This window comes from Vulpes vulpes, chromosome 2 (genome assembly GCF_048418805.1).
Source record: "Vulpes vulpes isolate BD-2025 chromosome 2, VulVul3, whole genome shotgun sequence".
Taxonomy (NCBI): Eukaryota; Metazoa; Chordata; class Mammalia; order Carnivora; family Canidae; genus Vulpes; species Vulpes vulpes.
The window spans coordinates 118,540,268-118,565,708 of record NC_132781.1 but is presented as its reverse complement, the minus strand read 5'-3'; the positions used below and the strand labels follow the sequence as shown (position 1 = coordinate 118,565,708).

General features: G+C 43.6%; 1 protein-coding gene across 50 annotated transcripts in view; it reads left to right on the top strand.

The window, feature by feature from the left end:
- The window catches only part of ZMYND11 (zinc finger MYND-type containing 11), a 131,009-nt gene that overhangs the window by 91,756 nt on the left and 13,812 nt on the right, over window positions 1-25,441 (top strand). For 23 of the 50 annotated variants that reach the window (XM_072749712.1, XM_072749700.1, XM_072749724.1 and 20 more), the window contains 7 exons: window positions 1,342-1,503; window positions 13,215-13,292; window positions 15,309-15,401; window positions 17,552-17,639; window positions 18,179-18,234; window positions 22,704-22,781; window positions 23,776-23,894. In XM_072749712.1, the coding sequence (XP_072605813.1) occupies window positions 1,342-1,503; window positions 13,215-13,292; window positions 15,309-15,401; window positions 17,552-17,639; window positions 18,179-18,234; window positions 22,704-22,781; window positions 23,776-23,894 (674 nt within the window). Of the gene's footprint in view, window positions 1-788; window positions 878-1,341; window positions 1,504-13,214; window positions 13,293-15,308; window positions 15,402-17,551; window positions 17,640-18,178; window positions 18,235-22,703; window positions 22,782-23,775; window positions 23,895-25,441 lie in introns of those variants that run through there. The other 27 variants (XM_072749717.1, XM_072749728.1, XM_072749708.1 and 24 more) reach the window with 5 other exon arrangements.

Genomic DNA, 25,441 nt, shown 5'->3' with positions numbered 1-25,441 from the left:
CTTTTTATTACTTTTGTCAATATAGATTTTTTTTAATAAGAAGCAAACCAAAAATTTACATTTTTGCGGAATTAGTAATGTCCTCCAGCCATGACCCTGAATATGGGTAGGAAGACATGCATTTGGGAGCATAAGTGACTCTCTTCTCCTTTGAAGGCCTCTCATGAGGTCAAGCAATGACAGGTTTGGACCTTAGGTACCAAAGGGAAGTCAGTGCTTCCTAAACAGGGGCCAGGCTGAAGCCCATCTGTTGGGGGAGTAACTGACCCAAGTGAAAACATAAAAAGTGCCCAACCTCAGAAGCAGACTGTAGACAGTGATTTATGAAAAGAAAAATGACGGCGGAGCTTATGCCTGGACTTTCAGGGTCCCTGTTGAAAGTGGCCTTGATTGCACCACGTGTGGGCTTGACCCTCGTTCATTCCTTAACCACATCTGCAGAGAAAGGTGGAGAGTTAATCCATCACTCTTAATACAGGTATTTTTTTTTATAAAAGCAAAGAGTGATATTTATGAGGAATGAATTAATGAATTACTTCTAAATTAAGACAACTGATGACATCTTTCTGTTTTTTGTTAAATGGCATTGGCTGTACAAACACAGAGTGTAACAGAGAATGTTTAAGAGCACCTGCCCTTATGCTCATTTGTTTCCAGGGATAGTCCCAATAAGAAAACAGGCCTGCTGCTTTTTTGTTTCATTACATTTATGGTAATGTCCTTTAGAGAATGTGATTAAAACCTTAGTTTCACATTTTCAATTTATTTTTCCAAATTCAACAGACCCTGAAAATTTGACAACTGTCAGAACATGGACATTCTGATTAATGTTATTTTCAATAAAGCATCCAATACCATGGATGAGAAGCTAAGAATAGTGAGCATCACCATTTATTACTATTCTCTCTGTTCTCACAGCGTGCTAAGTACTTACTGTATTTTGTTTAAAGCGCAAAACAAAACAGAGGTTTGTTTATTGGAAATATGAAGTTATAGGTGTTGGTTTAGGGTATTCAGTTTATTGAAGAAATTATTCCATAGATTATATTTTAAAAACTGAAAGATAACATTAGAACTGGGATTGGCTCTGGACTTGCTTCATTTGGGCTGGTTTTACTATCAGATCACCTTAAAATATTCTGATTATTAATACTGTTTAGGAAAGAAATTCAAAATTTAAAGAAGCAAATTTCTAGGTATTTTTCCCTCTTGTTTTAACACAGTAAATGTCTAAAATTGTTTTTAATGCCTAACTTCTGATGGACTTTAGTTTCAATTTTGTTCTTAGTCATTGCAGATATTGACAAAATGTCATACAAAATTATTTTGTATTTTTTGTAGGACTGGGAAACAGAAAATCATGACTGGTATTGTTTTGAATGCCATTTGCCTGGAGAGGTGTTGATATGTGACCTGTGTTTTCGTGTGTATCATTCCAAGTGTTTGTCTGATGAGTACAGGCTTAGAGACAGCAGTAGTCACTGGCAGTGCCCAGTATGCAGGGTGAGTACCTATGAGCTTTCATGTGCTGGTCAGAGGGTTGGAATTCACTGATAATAGCTGTGCAAGATACCCCAGGTGGGCGTGCCAGGTGAATGGATGATGGACTGGAGGGTGGGGGTTATCTGCTGAAATGATGGTGAATGAACACAGCACTCAGCGCAAACCCCAGAACACCTAACATATTCAGGGTATGGACCGTAGAAAGTTCCAGTCACATAAAAATATGCTCTCTGCCCTGTCACACTTGCCTCTGGATTGTGTGACTCCTGTCATGGCTAGCCTTTGGAAATCAAGGAACACCAGGTTCGCTTCAATCTGTCCTCTCCACTGAGAAAACACAGCCAGCAAAAGGCATGTTGTTGGAAAATTTTGTATCTACTTCCCATTTTATATCCATGTAATGTCACTTTTATTTTTTGTCATATCATGGGTTAGTTGATTCTTCACTTGTATTTTATTTGGAGGGTGGAGGGATGGGGCAGTTGTCTCTAAAGCATTCTAATTACTTAAAGCAAAATGAAATAGTCTGGTAGGATAAATAGGGACTTTACCACAATTATTTTCCTTCCTGTTACTTCCCTAGTGAGAAGTATAACGGACTGTGCTTGTTGGCTGTAGAACGTGGTATGTGTGCGTACAAGTGATGTGTGACGCCTTCAGAGTACATTGCATATGGCGTTGATGGTGATTAGTAAGGGGTTATTTTATTGCAACCTCTGTTGTTTTGTATTTGTATTTACTATGATCCATATTCGAAATCACACAAGTTGCCTAGGTTACTGATGGGCTCAGTAGCTGAATATACTTTGTATTATTCAGTTAAATATTTGTTAATAATGTAAAAGAGTTGTATCTTAATAATATTTTCCTTCTTTAGTTTGCATCTTAAATAACCTGCCAGGATGATGAGCTTCTAGTATTGTCTTAGTAATTTTGGCTTAGTAATTTCTTAGTAGACTTCATCTCACCACAACTGTACACTTTCCGTTTATTACCTAGGTACACTTGATCTGACCAGCACCACTGTCCACACTCATGAAATACCTCAGTGTACTTCCCCTCAGTGGTACTACTGTACAGCCTCCATGTATTACCTCAGTGTACTTCCCCTCAGCGGCACCACCGTACTCGCTCCGTGTATTACCTCAGTGTACTTCCCCTCAGCGGCACCACCGTACTCGCTCCGTGTATTACCTCAGTGTACTTCCCCTCAGCGGCACCACCATACACGCTCTGTGTATTACCTCAGTATACTTCCCCTCACCGGCACCACGGTACACACTCCGTGTATTATTACCTCAGTGTACATCCCCTCACCGGCACCACCGTACATGCTCTGTGTATTATTACCTCAGTGTACTTCCCCTCAGCGGCACTACTGTACAGCCTCCATGTATTACCTCAGTGTACTTCCCCTCAGGAGCACCACTGTATACCCTCAGTATGTTACCTCAGTGTACTTCACTTGGTTTAATTGGGGGTGTGAGAACTGTATTAATATTCATATTCTTATGGATTTGACTATGCATTTTAAAAACAAGTATCTGTTTTCTTATAACAATTGACACGAGTTATTAATGAAATCTGAGGAACAATAGCAATGGTAGTAAAAATACAAAAGAACTGGGTTGCTGATCAGCTAGGAGGGATCTGGAACTCAGGTAGTTGCTGACAGGCAGGTGTCTTTACAGCCATAGCTTTCATAGTACAGACTTTTTTTTTAATATCTAGACATATCTTTTTTAAAAATTTTTTAAATTATTTATTTATGATAGTCATACAGAGAGAGAGAGAGGCAGAGACAAGGCAGAGACATAGGCAGAGGGAGAAGCAGGCTCCATGCACCGGGAGCCTGACGTGGGACTCGATCCCGGGTTTCCAGGATCGCGCCCTGGGCCAAAGGCAGGCACCAAACCGCTGCGCCACCCAGAGATCTCCATAGTACAGACTTTGAGCAAAAACACTAGGTAGGACTTTTGAAGATGGGTTAAACTGTATTGTGGATATTTTATATTCTTGAGAGGAAATTGAACAATTACATTTGTAAAGAAAATGTCTAATGCTACTTTTGTAGGAATTCACTGTCAGGTTGTCAAGTCCCATTTTCCATGTGTTTGCTCTACTTTTACTGACCAGATGGTTTTAGTTAAATTTCAGAGAGTTACCAGATCACATAGGAACACGGTAGCCGCAGCGGAGCTCAGTGCACCTCATCTGTTTTACTTTCTATCCTTTGGTTTTCCTTTTGTCCTTGTCAGTCTGGACTTGCCCATGTTGTGAGAGAGTTAAGCTTGCTGCGGGGATGCGGAGTGAGTAAAAACTCATGACTCCACACTGGTTTCGTAGAGCAGGAGTCACTCTGGGAGGCTTAGAAAGCCTGCGTCTGGGTTGGGGATGGGGAGTTTTATTTTGAGCTTTAAAACATCTAAAGAAATAGTTGTTTCTGTGTAGGATCTGTTCTATCGTTTTAATCTTTACAGTCAAGAAAAAGATACGTGCTTAGCGGTTCCTTTTCCGGGAGAAGGGGTAATAAGAATCTTGAAATTCTAATGAGATTTTAAATATCTTGTAGTTGATTTGTTTTTTTAAACAGCATCAAAACTTGAAGTAAAACCATTTTTGTGATCTAAAAGGAGATCTAAATGTTCTTGCACTTAATGAGCCAGAGAGTCTATAGACTGGGACCAAAGAACGTGGTTGCAGATCAGAATAGTCTCTCCAGTCTCCTTTCCAATCAGGGCTTAGAAAGAGCGTAGATGAACCACTTACACTCATGACGGATTTTTGAAGATAAGATGCCCAGGGCCACATTTCAGTGCAAGTTGAAACAGTAGGTGGAAGTCATCCATTACTACCTAAACTTGAGGATTTCTGGTATTTTACAGTGATTGGAAGACTTTTGTTCCTATTATGTATACTCTGTCCACTGTGGCGATGAAAATGTCCCTGAGAATTGGTCTCCATCAGCCAGCAGTTAGCCTTATCCAGATTTGCTTCAGTTCAAGCAGCTTTGTCTCCTGTATCGGACTACCTCCAGATATTTTAAGAAGGAAATGATAGGAAGTTTTCTATATTTAAAATAATTTTATTAACATTCATAATCTCAAGAATCTCACGACCCTGAGGATATTTCTTTGGAATATCTGCTTTTCTAAAAAATAATTAAACTGTAGAGACACAATAGATTGTTCTAGAAAAGTAACCTTTGAATGTCATGTTAACATTTTGCTCTGAAAAATATTCTAGTAATGTACTGTTTAGCACTCTTAACACGGAACTCTCCTTCATTACAAAAAGGGAGGGAGTTAAAATTATTTCTTTTATAGTTTGCTATGAAAAATTCAAATAATTTAGAGAAGGATAAGTTAAAAATGATATTTCCAGAAATTGTATGACACAGCAGGTGGATGTCCTCACAGACCCCTCCCCGTGTGCGTGTGTGTGCGTGTGCCCATCCATTTGTTCTGTGTTTGCATAACTTCACGCACATGACCGAATGTCGTGTGTATCAGCACAGGTCAGCACTATCCCAGGTTTCTTTACAAGGGTGTTGCCTCAGTTTACTTCCTCCTGATGCACATTCCCACCATCCCCACTATCCTGTCTGATCAGCAAGATCGCGCTGAAACTCTGTCAGGGGACTTGTCCCGCTGTGCCCAGAACCGTGACATTCGAGAGCAGTCTTCTCACTATGAGTTACTTCTGTGGGCAAATGAAGTTTGTATTTTGTTATAGTCAAGTGTATTTGAATTTTATATATGCCTAAAATAGCCGTGAATATTTCAGGAAAAAATTTAGAAAATCATAACCTTTAAGTGAAATAGCTTTTAAGATTTTATTTGTCTAAAAGATAAATCTGTAATACACAGTGTAGTCAGTTGTATCTTTTAAAAGGAAAGAAACTTAACATATAAATAACATATTTATGTCACTCTGTGTGATCACCTTCACAGGATAAGTTTATTGAGGTAGAATTCATAAATTTAAAGGATGGGCACATTTAAATTTGTGATAAAAATCACCATATTGCCCTTTAGAAGATTATACCCGTTTATGCCAACATGAAAGTATTTCTCAGGTTTTTGTTACAAGTGTGATGGGATACAAATGAATGTGTCATTTCAGTTTTGCTTCATTTTTATATAGTTTTTGAATTACAAAGTCACCTTATCCTTCGCGCTTTGGTTACGGAAGGCAGGCCTGTGTGTGTGCATAAGCCTACGTACGTGTGTGTGTGGGCACACACATGTATGTGTTCGTATGTGTCCATGCATGGCTGTCTGTGTGTTATGTGTGTGTGTGCATGTGCTTGGATGTAGGACTAGGGGTTTCTTTGTGCATCTGTGTTGCATGTACACGTGCACGTGCATGTGGCAGTTGCATTGTGTGAACATATGCTGCATGTCAGTGTTCCTGTCCGTGCCGGTGTGTGCTTGCATACATACGTATGCAGATGTTCATGTGTGTGCATGCACCGCATGCTTTCTGGCCTCTACTTCTGCTGGTGAACATCATAATGATGTTTGGTGATAACGTTTTGAATTTTTTTTTTTTTAATATATGGACACACGGATGTTTTCTGAGCTACCCTAGGATCGCTCCTGGGGCCAGTACATGCTCCCTGGCAGACCTTTCTGTGGGGTTGGAGTGTCCTCTCCCCGCTGCTCTGTGGGAGCCCTGGGCGCATGTGTCCAGTGGGCGTACGAGCAGGCTTATCAGGCTCACGACCCGTATTTCTATTTGGTAGATAACAGAAATGAAGGAACTTCACTGTTTTTAACTAATGCTAAACCAGGACACTGTCGCCATGAGGGGCCACCTGGAGTCGGATGGGTTGGCCCCGACTTGTAGATGTCAGCTTAGTTCTGGGTGAGCTATGTGGAGTCATCTGCACTGTAACTTCTGTTTGCTGAGACAGCTAAAAAAATCATGATGAAAGCTATTTCTTGAAACTCAAGATAGAAATTTACTTGTGAATCCATTTTTCATTCTTTTTGGTGTGTAGGCAGTACAGGTCTTTTTAAATTTCCAAAGTAGGGAGGTCATTCATTTAATGTTCAGAATGAATAGGACAAAATGGTAAATGAACCTGTTTTGAAAACCTGTCCTTCCTATGTCTACCATGAAAGTGTAACTGTCCTTGCCTTCTGGTCTGTTTCCCTCTATCAGTGTGGGAAGTTTATTAAAACATTCACCCTGAATGTAGGTAAGTCAGATTTTAACCATATTAATGAATGTAGAATGAGATTTGATTTTTAAATAGAAGTAGAAGCTTTTTAGTTTGTTTGTTTTATGGTAGACAAAGTATTATTTTAAAAATACAAAATGAACAGTAACCAAATATATTTTACAGCTTTTAAAGCTAACTGGATCATATTTTTATACTCATAAAAAACAAAATTACTTTTGAGAAGATCTTTTTCTTTTTTGGGGGGGCAGGGGAGATCTTTTTCTGAACCAGGTCCTTTCTGAGGCTGCTGAACTCTTCATCACAGGCCTGACAGTAGGAAAAGGTGACGGGAATATTGTTCCAGCCAGAGGGTGTTACAAATTAGATCTAGCATCTAAAACTATAAAATCTCATGTATTGTGGTCTGACCTCTTTATAAAATGACCTGGACCCAAACAAGACAGAACACCACACGTTTTCTGCATTGTCTCCCATGATGAGTTTAACATCCTGTCAGAAAGCTTGGAGTTGGGTGTGAAGTGTTTTGGGTGGTGGTACATTATTTGTTCTTCCTGATGTATCTTTTGCTGAATGGGTGAATTTTAATTAAACCTGACCTTTTACTCTGAGGGTTAAGAGATGATAGTTGAGCCAGTTTCTATATCAAAATGGTTCCAACTTAATCTAGAGACACAAATGCTCATTTGATGTTTCCAGTATTGATGAACTTAAACTATTGACGAAGTGGGCACAGTTACCTTTTATTGTCTCTGCAGATGTCTGCGGTAGGAGGGGACGAGGTGGGAGGGAGGCCGGTAGTGTTCCTGTGGCTGATGGCCTTACGGAACAGAGGAGAAGACCCAAGCCCTGGGGCGGGTACCCAATGTTCAGAAGAGAGTGGGGAAGCACATCCCATGGAGGAGTCCCTGCTGCCCAGGTGTTTCCAGTCTTGTTCTGTAGTGTCATGTAGGAGAGAAAAGAAACAAGTCGATGTAAGGCCTAAGACCTGTGTTCCATAACTTGTCCCTGGATGTCCCTTTCTTGTTCTCCCACCCATGGAACATGCTCAGAGGAACCCACACCCCCCCACAAGGGCGTCTGATGTCGGGATGAGAGTCCTCGACGTGCAGAGCACCCCCCTCTCTCCCTAGCTGGTAGTTGAGCAATTTCTTTGTGAGTATGAGGATGTAGTGGGTGTAGAAATACGGCCTCTTTTTACCATTCCAGTCATTTTTGTGGCATGTGGAATTAATTTGAGACTGTGCTTTGATACGTTGGCTGCTACAACGCTGATTGTATCATCTGAACTGAGGCAAAACGCGTTGCCTCAATCAGACAGGAAGGAGTTGACGTCGTAACAATGAAGTGTAGGGACAGCTGGAGTAACGTTCTGTGCTGTTTGTGAGTTGCAGTCAAGTAGTCTGGAAACTCTGCGTCGGGGTTTCTGGGCTCCCGTCCCAACTCGGGAGGGCCGGGCTCCAGGAATACAGCTCAGCATGCTCTTCTCAGTTTGACTCACCCTCTGACCTCCAGCTTTTACCTGTAAGGAGACAGCGTAAGGGAGGGTTAAAACTTAAATTGTAATCCCTTTAAGTACAAAAAAAAAAAAAAAAAAAAAGCTACTGCCAGGAAGTCAGGTGCAAATGGCTCTGGGACTTAGGCCAGAGCCACAGGGGGACCCATGTGGTTACACGCGGTGCGTTCCACATACAGAAGTGGGCACTCCGCGTTTTCACCCCTCCACGCTGGCAGTAGATGGGTGCTTTGCCCTCCGGTCTTGGAGAGGAGAGTTAACGTCCCTATGTTGGCAGTGGGGTATGACAAAGACTGAACACAGGTATATTTTTAGAAAATTAGCCTGGTAAATGATTGTCTTTAAGGGGCTCCTGGGACCCCTGAGGTATGGAAGGAGAAGTGGCTGGACTTTGGGCCATGTCCACAAGGCCAGCTCTGCTGTGCACGTCTCAGATACCGGGTTTCTTACAAACGAGGATTCTTTCGTAGCCCATCATTACAGGTGGTTGCGGAGAGTACTTCCTGCATGTAGGGCCTCTGATTTCCCTAACAACACAGGCAGTTTACATGTAGATGATGTTCACTGCGATCACAGATAGTTATTGAGGAGAGCTTGGAGCTTGCCGATTCCTTGAGTAATATGGGTAATTTATACACAGATGTGTGTCTTTCTGAAGCAACACTAGAGGCTGCTTGCACCACAGTTGCCTGGGTGCTTGTTGAGAACTTAGCCTTGGGGCCGAGGACTTTCCAACAGGTGCCCCAGATGTCTGGGAGCTCACGAACATTGTGGTTGGAGGCCAAGGCGGTATTTAGGTGTCAGCTGGCGATGAGGTGGTATAGACACCACAAACAAACAAAACGGTTTATAGTGGCCAGAGAATGCTGACACAGCTTGGCTATGAATAAGTGTTTCACATTTGGAAGGCTTTCCTGTGCTTGAGTTGAGTTCAGCTGTATAGAATATTTTTTCTAGTAGGCAGTGAAGTTGGTAACAATGACCAGCAGTTCACCTGCTAGTCTTTGTTGAGCACTTACTCTGTGCCACATACTGTACAAGACAAGACCGTGGTGAAGACTTGGCTGAGCCGGACCGGTGTGGACGCTGTTTTCACAGAACAGAGTCTAGTCCAGTGGTTGGCAAAGTACAGCCCACGGACCAAGTCAGGCCTGCCAGTTTGCGTACTGTTTGTGAGTTTAGAATGGGTTTTACATTTTTAAATGGTTGAAGAAAAATCAAAAAGGAATAATATTTTGTGACCTGTGTAAATCATAAGAAATTCAGTTTTCAGTATCCCAAAGTGTTACTAGAACACAGCTGTGCTTGTGCAGTGCACGTGTTAATTATGAGTGCAGGGTTGAGTGGTGGGGACAGACCTCAACCTTATGTCCTCAGAGCCTAAAATAGTTACCGACGGCCCTTCACAGAGGAGGTTTATTGACTGCTGGTCTAGCCCTATGACAGGAAAAATATTATGGATACTAGGGATCCGTGAGAGAGTCTGATGCCCTTGTCTTGGTTAGTCACAGACTGGGGGAAGTGGGTTTGGTCCACTCTAGCGGCACAGATTCATGATCTGAGGAAAACATCCCTGGATCTCTGATGGCACAGTTTTCTCATTTGGGTACCAGGTGTGTTGAGATGCTATTTCCACAAGTTCTTTTTTTGTTAAAATACGTTTCTGCAGCTGAAAAGCTGGATCTCTAAGGAATACTAAGGATTCTAGACCATTCTGTCCCGAGCGTGTGTTCTGTAGCGCTGCTTGGGCATCGTGGTCAGGAATCAGCTGAGGAGGAGCCTTGACAGGATCAAAGGTCACTCGTGCCTTCTTCTCACCAGAACCACTGTGAGGTCCTGAGTGTGGCTGTGTTGCTTGGTTTGTGTTTTCCCTGTGGCATCCACCTGGCCTCAGCAGTTGTTTGTGACAGTGGTATCCCATACTCGGGAAGATGTTTGAGATTTTCTGTTATTTTCTCCCCATAGAGGGAAGCAGCTCCTTGGTCATCTGTTGTGTGCTTGAGAGCATCTCACTTTAGACGGTGTCTCACACGTTTGTAGCACACCTGCATTATTTTTGTTTTTCTGACCTTGCCGTTAAGAGATGTCTTACTTATGTTACAAACAGAATATCATTTACCTTAGAAGCTACTCCAATTTCTGTTAAAGTGGGTTTTTCTTAAGCCACTTTGAATGTCTTGGTTTGGCTGACAGGCACAGTTGAAACAGTGCTGTGACTGTCACATGGGCAGCTCATACCACGTCACCTAGGAAAGCCTCACAAGTCATATGGTGCCATCCTACAGAGGCTGCAATGCTCCATTCATTTCTTCAGTGAAATATTAAACCTCTAAATTAAAACAGGGAAGTGTCAGCAAGCTCACAGATGAGCAAGTGCGGAAGCATCTTGTGGCAAATATTTTGTCTCTTAGAGCTGTGGGGAGAGGCCGTGTGTGCTCAGGGTCTCTCTCTTGTTGGAGTGAGCGCCCCCAGCGAGCCCCACGGCCTGCAGGTGTGGGAAGCAGGTGCCTGCCACCCCCGGGGGTGCCCAGGGCAGATGAGGCCCAGAACCCCATGTCCTCGGCAGTGCTCACGTGCACTGCAGTCCATCTACATCTTCAGGAGAGCCTTCATTACCAGAAGAGATGTTTGAATCGATTTATTTTCTAAGGTTCTAAAAAACACAAAACCAAAGGGGTTAAGTTCTAACGAACAGCGAAGTACTTTGTAGGTTGATGTTGAGAGCACAGTGAGGAAAAACCATCTTCCTGCACAGATGCGGAATGCCCCGTAGCCTGGAGAGGGCCGCTGTCCCCAGAGTCCCCACTCCACACCCGTGTGTTCAGGGGCTCCCCGGGTGGAGCTTGAGGTATTGAAACGGAGACCCTGGGAGGAGGGCATTCCCACTCTGCTTCATCGAGGGGAGTTTGGAGCAGTACGGAGTGAGCCCTGAAATTCTAGTTCATTGCGTGAAGTGTTGGTTGTGTATTTCCCCTAAATTACATGTCACCCATTAAAACAACCATAACTCCACAGATGGTGTTATAAGACTTTGTAACCTGATGTAGGTTGCTGTTTTATTTGAATTTACACAAATTTGTGATTTAAATATCAGACTGGTATTTGGGATCAGTGGTTTTAGGAACATATCCAGAATATTTTGGAGTTAATGTGATAGAGCATGTAACTGAAAGCTTTCATTTTCATTCTCTTCTCTTTTTAAGAGAATGCAGGTGTCCCAAAAGGTGAGGAAAACAGCCTGCTTGGCCTCTTACCCCTTGCCATCCATGTATCTGACAGTCCCTCCAGGTGTTCATTCAGTGTAGAAAGCAGTGCATGGGAGGATGTCCATGTTGCAAGAACGTTGGTCCAGCGTCACACATAGCTGACCATGCCCTGCATCCCCTGAGGCCCCTGACGGCCCCCTATCCTCCTGTGTGGGGAGCAGGTGCACACAGCTGTCCCTTCCCTGTGGTGCCGGCTTACTGGATGGAGCAGCTGCTGGCTTCCCACGTGTTGCTCTGGGTCTTGTTAGACATGAAGGTCCACAGCTACGCCAGAGCTGCCCCTTGCCCCAAAGACTGTAACCCTGGAGTCCGGGGAGATGCCCTGTGTGGTGAGCTCCACGCAAATACTGCGGGTGCTTGGTCTCGGTTGCACGTCACAGCCGCCTGGTCTGTGAGCAAATGCGGGAGTGAACACACAGATACGAGCACAGGGGCCTTCCCTCAGAAATGTCAGCTCGTGTGCTCAACGGGGAGGTCTGACTTCTGCTTACAGACGTCCCACCAGTGTCTCTGGGGATGGATGGTGTTGAAACCGCTCTGTAGTGGTCATAAATTAGAAGCTGTGTGCGTGCACAGGTCATAAAATAGTCGAGTGCAACAAAAGCAGTAATTCTCTAGGCCAGAGTCCAGGTGAGAAGTGGAAAGAAGGGGCCAGTGTATTTTTATTATTTTAAATTGTATGTAAGTCCTCTCTGCACCCGTCGTGGGGCTTGAACTCACAACCCCAGGATCAGAAGTTGCATGCTCTTCCAACTGAGCCAGCCAGGCATCCTGGGAAGGGAACACTTTAAACACAGAGGGCATGAAACCACATCTCTAGGAAGAAAATGTCCATTTTTCATGTCGTGTGTGGGGGTCATCGGTTCACTTAGCCACAGCAAAGAATTCTTAGCTCCTTCCTGCAGTTTGTGAGCACAAGGAGGACTTCCCTGGCGGCACAGTTCTCTGGGAGCCACGACTCCACGGGGCGGAGGACCGTCCTCTGGGGGCCCGAGGGGGTGAGGGCAGCTGGGATGTACTGACCACACCCAGTCCGCGGGGCTGGGGCTCTGCCGGGAGGCCTCAGCCTCGACGGAGGAAACAGGACATTTGTCCCTGCTTCCTAGCTGCCTAGAAATGACACAAAAGGTAGAATCCTGTCTTTTCCTCATCACATGAATTTAGGTTTTCAGAGACAGATTGGAGAACCTAATTGGCTTTGCAGGTCAGGCTAATGGAAATTGGAGTTATTACCAAAGAGAGCCCATAACCCTTAAAACAGAAGTTAGGTGTGCAGCTGTGCTGTACACAGTTCACAGGTGACGTGGACTCCAGTGACCTTCTACATGAAGATTAGTGTGTGTAGAAATTCACCATCCGGTATTACTGATTCACAATGCTCCCTAAAGGGTTTTGGCCGACTTTTTTTTATTTTTTATTTTCTTGGTAAAATAAGTGATTCTACATCATGTCATTATTATGTCATCATTTGTTTTATCTGGAAATGGTTGAAGTTCTAAATATCAAGAAAAAATGCATATTTCCCTAAGGTATTATGCCAAGTACAACATAATATTTTCCATTTTGTCACATCAAATGCTACGCTCTTTTAAAAGATTTCTCTGTATCAGATATGTTGGAAATAATGCATCTCTTGATACAATCTTTGCATACTGTAATCTTTTATATGTAAAAGTCTTTTACATGAATACAGAGTGGTAAATAATCATATTTTATATCTGGCCTTTTCTATTTTTAACAGAGCATCAAGAAGAAAAACACAAACAAACAGGAGATGAGCACATACTTGCGGTTCATCGTCTCCCGCATGAAGGAGAGGGTAAGTCCTGCAGAGGGTCTCAGCGAGCTCCAGCCAAGGTCCTTCCTGACCAGTGATGGACTGGCACGTACCCACCCACAGCAGGGGAAAGGGTACAGGATGCCGCCACCGTACTGCCTTTGTGTGATGAATTGTTCCATAAGAGGCTTGTTTTGTTTTGACGGACATTTCTTTAGCTGCTTTATTTTTTTTTCTTTAGCTGCTTTAGATTAAACTGTCACTGTTACTCTCTGCAAATACATTTCTCTTGTTTCATCTTTTGTTTTTCAAAATCCTTAATTGCAGTGTAGTTGGCATATGATATTCTATTAGTGGCAGATGTGCAACACCATGATTCCACGTTTGTACACAGAGCTCAATACTCAGCAATGAGTAGAGTCACCATCTGTCACTACACGGTGTTAGGACAGTATTATTAGCTGTGTTCCCATGCTGCCCTGTTCATCCTTGAGACATACCTTTTTATAACTGGAGGTTTGTACCTCTTCATCCCCTTTACCTATTCTGACCCTCCTCCCCTCTGGCACCCACCACTTTGTTCTATTTAATAGTCTGTTTATTTTTGTTTGTTTGGTTAGTTGTTTAGATCCCATGAAATCATGTGGTATTTGTCTTTCTCTGACTTATTTCACTCAGCGTAATACCCTCTAATTCCATCTACGATGTTGCAAATGGCAAGATTTCATCCTTTCTCATGGTTAAGTAGTAGTCCATTGTGTGTGTGTGTTATCATCTTCTTTATCTATTTATCAGTTGATGGACAGCTGGGCCCCTTCCATGGTTTGGCTGTTGTGGGCATTGCTGCTATGAACATTGAGGTTCACTGCATCTGTATCTTTGGGGTAAATTCTCAGCAGTGCAATTGCTGGGTTGTAGGGTAGCTCTATTTCTAGCTTTCTGAGGACCCTCCACACTGTTTCCCAGAGTGGCTGCAGCAGCTTGCGTTCCCACCAACAGGGCAAGAGGGGTTCCCCTTTCTCCACATCCTCACCAGCACCTGTTGTTTCTTGTGTTGTTAATTTTAGTGATTCTGACTGGTGTGAGGTGGTATCTTAGTGTGGTTTTGATTCGTATTTCCCTAGTGATGTGTGGTGTGGAGCATTTTTTTCATGTGTCTGTTGTCCATCTGGATGTCTTCTCCAGAGAAATGTCTATTAATGTTTTCTGCCCATTTCTTGATTGGTTTATTTGTTCTCTGAGTGTCGAGTTTGATAGGTTCTTTATGGATTTTGGATACTAACCCTTAATCTGATAAGACATTTGCAGATATCTTCTCACATTCTGTAAGTTGCCTTTTAGTTTCATCACCTGTTTCCTTTGCTAGGCAGGAGCTTTTTATCTTGATGAAATCCCAGTCATTCATTTTTGCTTTTTGTTTCCCTTGCCTCAGGGCACATATCCAGAGAAATATTGCTAAGTTGATGTGCAGAAGTGTACTGCCTCTGTCTTCTTCCAGGATTTATGTAATTTCAGGTCTCACATTTGTGTCTCCATTTGACTTAGTGTTTGTGTGTGGGTGTTGGAAGGTGTCCAGTCAGCCGGCCCCTTTATGGTCCTTTCCCTGTTGTGGAAACGTTAATGTTTTTGCACGTGTAATTCCACTTGTCAAAATGAACATTTTGATTGGTAGTGTCAAAACGAAGTGGAGGGAACCCTGGGTGGCTCAGCGGTTTGGCGCCTGCCTTTGGCCCAGGGCGCGATCCTGGAGACCCGGGATCAAATCCCACATCGGGCTCCCGGTGCATGGAGCCTGCTTCTCCTTCTGCCTGTGTCTCTGCCTCTTTCTCTCTCTCTCTGTGACTATCATAAATAAATAAAAATTAAAAAAAAAATTAAAAAAAAATTAAACAAACAAAAAAAACGAAGTAGAGTTTTCCAAAATAATTGTTCTATCAGAACCCTAAAAATGTCATAGTAAACTATGTAGTCCCTGTATATAAGTTCTGTTGTTTAAAAATTGTCTCGCTTGCCTCTCTCTAGCTGTGTTTAAATCTGATGTGTCTGATGACCTTTCAGGCTATCGACCTTAACAAAAAGGGGAAGGACAACAAGCACCCAATGTATCGGAGGCTGGTGCATTCGGCGGTCGACGTCCCTACCATCCAGGAGGTAAAGCCAGGCCCTCTGGCCTGTTCTCAATACACCCAGGGCTCCCGGTGACCCAGTAGCTCCTGCCGGCGTGTGCTTCTGATTGCCATTCCTTCTTGAGAGAGTGGCTGCCCACCCTCCTCCCAAAACATAACAGGCTGGGCCCTCGAGGGTGTTGCTGCTGCATGGCTGCCGTGCGCTTGCTCTGTGTGCGCATCAGCTGTCCTCTCTGAGAAGCCCTGGTGGTAAGCCATGTGCGAGTTCTTGGTACCTGCTGACTACAAGGGGCATGTGGCCAGGTCCACTTGCTGCTCCAGATCCAAGGACTCCCGTCTGGACGTGGTTTCTTGGCTTGAGTGGCTGGCTCTCAGGAAGTGCTAGAGCATAGGACTAGGGTCTTGGGACTTGAATGACACAGATGTCATAACCAGAGAACTGGCTCAGAGTTCTTAATGTTACCTGTTCTAGCCAAGGATGGTTAATGGGTTTGTTAATATGTAATTACGAGTTGCAGTAAAATCCCGTAGATCATTTTAATGCATTTCCAGTAGGGTTGCTGGATTACTAATTCTGTACGTTACATGTCATTTTGAATTCAGGATCTTGTGGTTGTCCGTAACAGCTTACAGGGAGGCCACAGGAATGACTTCCTCTCCCTTGGCCTGGGGAAGGAGTGAGGTGCTTCAGTAGGACCTGGGTAAAGGAAGGTCGTTCCCTGTGCAGTGGCTGCAGAGCCTGGGGTGAAACAGGAGCTCTCACTTGACCTCGTGCCCCCGGGTCTCAGGCCCTCAAGCACAGCCTCTTCTCCTAACCCCTAAGGTCTCGAAGGACCATGATGAGCACAGCCACCTTCCTGCCCTTCCCTGCCCTGACTTTGCTCTGCTGCTTCCTCTCTCTGAGACACCTGCCAGCTTCCTCTCGTTGGACCCTGGGTGATCGTGGGGAGTACTAGGTGGGCTGATGGTGCTTAGCAGGGGCCATCCATGAACAAGAGGCACTGTAGGGAAAAGAGACAAGAAGACACGATTTTTCTATCTTTGGGAGCTTGCAGTTCAGATCCAAATCCAGGCCATGATGGTGCAAACATCAAAAATCACAAAGTTGCTTTGGATGTGTGCAGTAGGGCTTTTCCACCTGGGTGTGTATCAGATCACCGGGGAACCCAGTGCAGTCAGAAACTCAGAGTGGAGCTTATAGAGGTGGATATTTGTAAATAAGCCCTGTGACCCTCACTGGCAGACAGGACAGGGATCTCCATCAGCGTGTTTCTCCCAGGCCGTTGGGAAGGAAGGACAACTGCAGAAAGGCAGGATCTTAGTTATTCTTTAGAAGCCTTCATATTCTAATTTCCAAACTGATTTCCTAAAAGTACCACCAGGATAAGAAAATGCCTCCCTGCGACTTTTTTATGATTTTACTTATTTATTCATGAGAGACACAGAGAAAGAGGCAGAGACACAGGCAGAGGGAGAAGCAGGCCCCCTGCGGGGAGCCCGAGGCGGGACTCGATTCCAGGACCCCAGGATCACGCCCTGGGCCAAAGGCAGATGCTCAACCCACAGGCGTCCCTCCCTGCTACTTGCAAATTACTTTGCCATATACCCTTCTAAAAACTTTGCCTCCTCCACAAAATCCCCTCAGATTCCCTCCATAGTCCTTCCCTCTGGCAGCTAAAGGCAGAGCAGCAGGGAGGCCCCTGGGAGAGATCCTTCCCGCACAGCCTCTGGTGTAGACAGAACCCTTGCACCATCTTGTGCACAAACACCTTGGACTTTAATTTAAAATTCTTTACAATTCAGTTCCTAGTCCCAATTCAGAATGAGAAGTGTATCGTCTTCACGGTGATGGTAAAGTGTCACAGAGGCGAACAATTGTCTTTTTCTTAGTCTTCGTGCTACAAAGCAGCGGGTGTGTAGTTGGGGTCTCCCCGGCATGCTGGCCGAGGTGCTGTGTCCAGGGGCCCACGCGGCCGCTGGAGCTCAGCCAGCAGCCAGCCTAGCGCAGGGGTTGCCGGTGGCTGCCCGCGCTTCCAGCCACGGGCGGGCTTGTCCCAGCCGCACTGTGTCATTCTGGAATGTTCTCCTGTTCCTGTGCTCTCACCCTGTTTGTGTAACGCAGACCAGCATTGTCCCTGGTAACTCTGTCGCCGTCTTGCTCTTGGTCCTCCACAGAAGGTGAACGAGGGAAAGTACCGAAGTTACGAAGAATTCAAAGCGGACGCCCAGCTGCTTCTCCACAACACCGTGATTTTCTATGGAGGTTGAATGGTTTTCTTTTCTGAACATGTTTCTCCACATCATTCGTGTCCCATGTCAGGAAATATCTTTGATAAAATGTGACATTCAAAACATTAACACTTTAATGATTTGTAAGCAATAACGTCAAGGTTTCAACTCGAAAATATTTGGTGATGTGGTTATAGCTTATAGAAGTAACTGGCCAAAGACTCGGCACACCACATGGTGAAACATTATACCTTATGGTTTTATAGGTAAATTTAGTTGAGAGGCTTTTTATAAGCACTTTGGCTTATTCAGATCCTCCCCGTTAATGTCTTCGTCATTCCCAGGGAAACAAAGAGGCCGCCCTGTACCTAGACGTTCAGGCCTCTGTTGAAAGCAACGTGGAAGCTGCCTATAAAGTGTTGTTCTACCTCAACTTTAAAATAGACATTTTCACTTAAAATGGTATACGTCCACTCCCGTCACACCAAAAGAACATGTAAATGTTTGTATTGCTTTTGACAGTCTTGTGTTTCTTGATGGCTGGTAATAGGTAATCTCTGCCTTTAATTACAGCAGACAGCGAGCAGGCCGACATAGCCCGGATGCTGTATAAGGACACCTGCCATGAGGTACTGTTCCTGCCTCCTGACGACACTCTTGCCGTGTTCCGGACTGACTCATTTCAGAATTCCACTCTTACGTGTGCTTCGGTTTTGCTATTTCCTTTAAATATTTTATTTCCATGTTTGACATACATGGAAAATAATCCAAGTAGAGGGGAAGAGTCCTCAGATAAATCCTGGGAGTTAGATTTAGTTGTTAAGTGGCTTCAACAAAGACAGTTTGTCTCCTCTTCTGTGACTGCTCTCAAGGGCGTCGGTTACATGATGCAGGCAGCTGTGTTACACTGAGCAGACACTCAATAAATGTTACCCTCTTTTTAATTTGTAAAGTGAAGTGTAGTTGACGTATGGTGTCATATTAGTGCCAGGGTTACCGGTCCATCGGCCACTCACTGCGCATCAGGACAAGTGTGGTCCCGTCCAGCACCACCCACTGTCATCACACCGGGACTGACCGCATTCCCTGCACTGCCCCGTTCGTCCCTGTGATGTACTACCTTCATCTGTGCCCCAAGCTCCTGCGCCCCCCCACTGGCCCCCCGCCCAGCAACCACCAGTTTATTCTCTGTGTTTATGAGTTGCTTTTATTTTTGTTGTTTGGCTTTTCAGATTCCACATGAGTGAAATTGTATGGTATTTGTCTTTCTCTGACTTATTTCATGTAACATACCCTCTAGCTCCATCCATGTTGCTGTAGATGACAAGATTTCATACTTTTTGATGGCTGAGTAATACCACGGTGTACGTACCACATCTTCTTTATCCATTCATCTGTCGAAGGACATCTGGACTCCTTTCACAGTTTGGCTATTGCAGACACTGCTGCTATGAACATGAGGGTGCAGGTGCCCCTTCAGATCACTATCTTTGTATCCTTGGGTAAATACCCAGTAGTGCATTTGCTGGGTCGTAGGGTAGCTCTATTTCCAACTTTCTGAGGAATCTCCATTCCATTTCTAGGAGTGGCTGCACTAGCCTGCATTCCCACCAACCGTGTAAGAGCATCCTCGCCAACATGTTGTTACCTGACTTGTTCATTTTCCCCATTCTCACCTGTGTGAGTTGGTATCTCATTGTGGTTTTGATTTGTATTTCCCTGATGATCAGTGACGTTGGGCATTTTCTCATGTGCTTGTTGGCCATGTAGGTGTCTCCTTTGGAGAAATGTCTGTTCATGTCTTCTGCCCATTTCTTGACTGGATTGTTTGTTCTTTGGATGTTGAGTTTGATAAGTTCTTCATAGATCTTGGATACTAGCCCTTTATCTGACGTGTCATTTGCAATTCTCATCTCCCACTCTGTGGGTTGCCTTCTAGTTTTGTTGACTGTTTCCTTTGCTGTGCAGAAGCTTTTTATCCTGATGAAGTCCCAATAGTTCATTTTTACTTCTGTTTCTCTTGCCTCTGGACACGTATCTTAGCAAGAAGTTGCTGCAGCCAAGGTTGAAGAGATTGCTGCCTGTGTTCTCCCCTAGGATCTTGATGGATTCTGGTCTTGCATTTAGGTCTTTCATACATTTTGAGTTTATCTGTGTGTATGATGTGAGGAAACGGGTCCAGTTTCATTCTTCTGCATGTGGCTGTCCAATTTTCCCAACACCATTTGTTGAAGAGGCTTTTTTCCACTGGATATTCTTTCCTTCTTTGTCGAAGATAAGTTAGCCACAGAGTCTCATTTCTGCATTCTCTGTTCTGTTCCACTGATTTATGTGTCTGTTTTTGTGCCAGCACCATCCTGTCTTGATGACCACAGCTTTGTCATACAGCTTGAAGTCAGGCACTGGGATGCCCCTAGCTTGGGTTTTCTTTTTCAGCCTTCCTCTGGCTATTTGGAGTCTTTTCTGGTTCCATACCAATTTTAGGATTATTTGTTCTAGCTCTGTGAACAATGCTATTGCTATGTTGATAGAGATTGCATTAAATGTGCAGATTGCTTTGGGTAGTGTAGACATTTTAAGAATATTTGTTCTTCCAATTCATCAGCATGGAATGTCTTTCCATTTCTCTCATCTCCAATTTCTTTCATCAGTATTCTGTAGTTTTCAGAGTACAGGTGTTTTACCTGTTTGGTTAGGCTTATTCCTAAGTATCTTGGTTTTGGTGCAGTTGTAAATGGGATTGATTCCTTACTTTCTCTTTCTGCTGCTTCATTATTAGTATATAGAGATGCAGCAGATTTCTGTAGGTTGATTTTATATTCTGTGACTTTACTGAATTTGCATATCCGTTCTAGCAATTTTTTGGTGAAGTCTTGAGTTTTCTATATAGGGTATTATGTCACCTGCAGAAATAGTGAAAGTTTGATTTCTCCCTTGTGGATTTGGATGCCTTTTATGTCTCTTTGTTGCCTGATTGCTGTGGCTAGGACTTCTGCTACTATGTTGAACAACAGTGGGGAGAGTGGACGTTGCTGTCATGTTCCTGACCTTAAGGGAGAAGCTCTCAGTTTTTCCCCATTGAGGATGACATCTGCTAGTGGGTTTTTCATAGATGGCCTTTATAATGTTGAGGTATGTTCTCTAAATCTGCTTCGTTGAGAATTTTTATCATGAATGGATATCGTACTTTGCCAGGTGCTTTGTCTACATCCCTTGAGATAATCATGTTTTTTATCCTTTTATTATATTAATAAATCTGGTGAATTAAATATGGTGAATCATGTTGATTGATTTGAGAATATTGAGCTACCCTTGCAACCCAGGAATAAATCTCACTTGATCATGATGAATGATCTTTTTTTTTTTAATGTATCATTGGGTTCAATTTGCTCATGTTTTGCTGAGAATTTTTGCATCCATGTTCATCAGGGATATTGGCCTGTAATTCTGGTTTTTAGTGGAGTCTTTTAAAAAAATTATTTGAGGGAGAGAAAGCACGAGAAGGGGGGATGGGCAGAGGGAGAGGGAGAAGCAGACTCCCCGCTGAGCAGGGATGATCTCAAAGTGGGGCTTGATTGCCGGACCCTCAGGTCATGCAATCATGACCTGAGCTGAAGGCAGGCACTTGACTGAGCCACCCAGGCTCCCCTTTAGTAGAGTATCTGGTTTTGATACCAGGGTAATGCCTCATCGAATGAGTTTGGAGGGTTTCCTTCATTTTCTGTTGTTTCGAATAGTTTGAGAAGAATAGTACACCTTATCTTCTTTATCCATTCATCTACTGATGGATACTTCCTTATGTTGGCTGTTGTGGATAACACTGCAGTAAAGATCAGGGAGCTTGTATCTCTTCGCACTTGGTCTTAGCCAAAAGGCCAAGAAGCAGTATCTGTCTCTTCGAATAAATATCTCTTCACAAAAATACCCAGAAGTGGGATTGTTGGCTCATAGAGCAGTTCTATTTTTTATCTTTTTGAGGACCCTCCACACTGTTTTTCATGGTGGCTGCACCAGTTTGCATTCCCACCAACAGTGCACAAGGGCTCACCTTTCTACACGTCCTCACTGTTGTTGCCTGACTTGTTCATTTTAGCCATTCTGACCAGTGTGAGGTCGTATCTCATTGTGGTTTTGTTTTGTATTTCCCTAATGATCAGTGACATTGAGCATCCTTTCACGTGTCTTTTGGCCATCTGGATGTCTTCTTTGAAAGAATGTGTATTTAATTCTTCTGCCCATTTTTTAATTGGATTTGGCGGGCGGGCGGGGGTCGAGGTGTGGTAGTTCTTTATATATTTTGGATATTAACCCATTATCTTCTCCCATTCGTTAAATTGCCTTTTCATTTTGTTGGTTTCCTTCATTGTGCAGAAATGTTTTATCTCTTGGAATGAAAGATTCACGTTTGAGTTCCTATATAGATTTCACAGGCAAACCCCCCCCCCCAACCCACAAAGATCGTATTCATACAATAAATTAAATACATATTATTAGGGAAGGTTTCCTGTATGTGTGTGGTTTATTTTATTTTAATTTATTTTATTTATGTTAATAAATATTTATTTTAAATATTTATTGAGTGTCTGCTATGTGCTGTGCAGTGTGTTAGTGATAAAGTGGTGATCAAGGTCCTGCTTTCTGCTCATGGGGCTATACTCAGAAGAAAGAGACTCAAAAAAGAAACATATAAAATACATTTCTTTAGGAGCATGAAAAAAGGAGTAAAGCAGAGAACGAGGGAGGAGGCAATGTAAGGACTGCTGCTCCTGGTCCTGGGTGTTTAATGTGGGCAGGTTGAAAGGACTGTGTGAGGGTGCAGCATTTCATGTGTGAGCCGACCAGAGAGAAGGCAGGAGCCAGGCTGGGCAGGAGGCCAGGTGTGCAGAGCTACAGAGGAACTGTGCCACCTGCACGCTGGAGATGGTTTGAACAGGAAATAGTATCTCTCATAGTATTTATTTAAAAAATGAAATATTTGAGCTTAGGAAGAAAATCAAGACTGATTATGCTCATGAGAATGTTAATTTAAATGGATCTGTTTTATAGAGTTTAATGTTCATGTTTTACGTAGGCTAAAATAGTTGCTTTTCTTTTTTAGCTGGATGAACTACAGCTTTGCAAGAACTGCTTCTATTTGTCAAATGCTCGTCCTGACAATTGGTTCTGCTATCCTTGTGTATGTGAAATTTTGTGATTTTGTTTTTTACCTCGTGTGATGTACTATTCTAAGAAATTTTATTTCCAGTATGCTCAAGGATTATAATCCTTCCTCGATATTTTTCTCTATATCACATTGTATGTGATTTTACTGAACATAACACCTGAAACCCAGGGGTAACCACTTGGCATCATCCATTTCTGACTTTAAAATGAGGAATTTAGGAAAAGACTCTGGGTCCCTTAATATACAACAAAGTTACTTTCTGCTTTTTCCCTCAGTGTTTCACAAGAAGTATAGGCTTCGTGTGTGCTCGTAGCCGTGTGGTATCCCCTGGAGTGCCCTGTCGGGAGGGTGCTCACTCCCCGTGATTGGAGGGGCAGCACCAGGCCTGTGCTTCTCAGGCACCCCGACACTTCTCTGATTCCGTAGGCCTAGAGCAGGGCTTCAGACTCGCATTTCTTCCCAGCTCCCAGTTGTTGGTCTGCACCTCAGGAAGCAGTGAGGGCAAGGTGTTTGCCAGTGTTACTCATATGCCTCAGCCGGCACAGGGACGTCCTCGTCCCCGAGTGCTGCAGGCTGTCTCTTTTGAGAGAAGAAGGTCCATGTCGTTGCTCTCATGCAGATTATAATGTTTTTCTTGAAGGCAGAATCAATCTGAGAAAGAGTTCTGTGGGTTTAGGACTTAAAAAAAGATATTTTCAAGATAATGGACTGTATTTACTAACTTGTTCATTTTTTTAAATTGAAATTTATTTTTCAAAGATTTAATTTATTTATTAGAGCACGAGGAGGGGGAGTGGGAGAGGGCAGAGGGAGAAGCAGGCTCCCCACTGAGCAGGGAACCTGATGCTGGGTCTGGATCCCAGGACCCTGGGATCACGACCTGAGCCAAAGGTAGACACTTAACTGACTGAGCCACCAGGTGCCCCCTACATTGTTCATTATTAATGATGTGCTTGCATTTAGTACTTTAAAAATAACGTGACAAAGTAAAACATTTTATTTCCAGATACCTAATCATGAACTAGTTTGGGCTAAAATGAAAGGCTTTGGATTCTGGCCCGCCAAAGTGCTACAGAAAGAGGACAACCAGGTTGACGTCCGCTTCTTTGGTCACCACCACCAAAGGTGAGCATAGCATGGCCCTGCTCCATCACAGCTGACCCCTGAGCGATCGTAGGGTGCCCGTCAGGTGGTCCTTGGTGTTGGAGGGCCCCTCCATCTGAAATAGCCTGGAATTTATTCTAATTTGGAGAAACAAATCACATCATTTTTTTTTCTTTTGTATTTACCCTTTGATTGATTTTGGTTAATTAGCTTTTACTGTTTTCTCGAGGATTCAATAGAATACATAAGCACAGCGGGAAAAAATTAATAAAACCAGGAAACCTACTACCCAGAGTAGGAAATTACTAATACTTTATCGTTTTTACCTTTCTTTTTTTTGGTTTTGATTTTGTTTTGGCTTTTAAAGTTTTTATTGAGTTCTACTTGGTTCATACCCTGCCCATCAGCACGTGCCTGACAGCGACTTCTGGAAATGGTAGTTCTAGTTTTAGGGCCTGACACGGTGGGATGCGGTGCTCGCTTTTGCTGGGATGGGGGTAAGGCAGGGGTTTGGAAGGGCTCTCAGAGTGTGGTTGTGCCACAGTTTTGATGAGAGGACGTGGTCTCGGTTGTCTTCTCAAAGCGCCATTCGAAGCCACACACAAAAGTAATTGACTCGGGAGCAGGAGGCCTTGTTGATGCTGTGGTCTAAGAACGTGTGTAAGAATTACACACGTGTAACTCCCAGACCTTGTTTCCAACCTAGATGTTGAGGTTCCTTTGCTAGGGAGATGTGTATAGCAAAGCGTAAAAGTTCACATTTTTGTAATGTAACAATACACGTATCCCAACAGTAAAAACTATTTTTGTTACTGTGATCTTATTTTTGCACACGAAGTACTTCATAAAAGAATGTGAACTGTACTATGAAATTGTAGCTACCTCTTTCATTGTGATGTCAGGGCCTTAAAATGTATAGAGCATTGAAAATCAGAAAGTGTGAAGTATCATTCTGAGTAACAGTGTCGTGAATAGGGCTGACCGGATGCCAGGAGGGTTCCCAGGCACGGGGGTCACAGGGACGGCACCACGTCCACTACGTGATCTGAAAGGCAAGTCCAAAAAAAAAAAAAAAAAAAAAAGAAAGGCAAGTCCATGAGGTGCCTTCTGTGTTCCCGATGCCTCAGGATTTCTGCAGTTGTCACTGCTGTGAGAATCTATACACGAGGCACTGTATTCCTCTCCATGGTGAAGTTTTACTTAGTTTTCATTTAATTTAAGTAGAAGTTTAGTGGCAAGAATTTTTAATTGAATTTAAATAAAGAATCTTAAAGAAGTTTAGGCAAGAAACCTGTGACTAATTTCAAAACAAGCAGTTCCGTTCCCTCACAGACAGATACAGGCTTCGCGGACACTGTCTGGCCAGGAGACAGAAGTAATGCCACCATTCAAAGCAAGACGAGTGTGCTAACCATGTGGCTCTTAGCTGGTGTTTTCATTGTCCTCCGCGCATCACACTCGGTGTGTTGGTTTCCCGTCAGGACAGGCAGGCAGGCAGTGCACGCGTGGCAGGGACACAGGGCTGTGTTGGGGGGCAGCCCCGGAAGGCCACCAGCGCTCCTAACCTC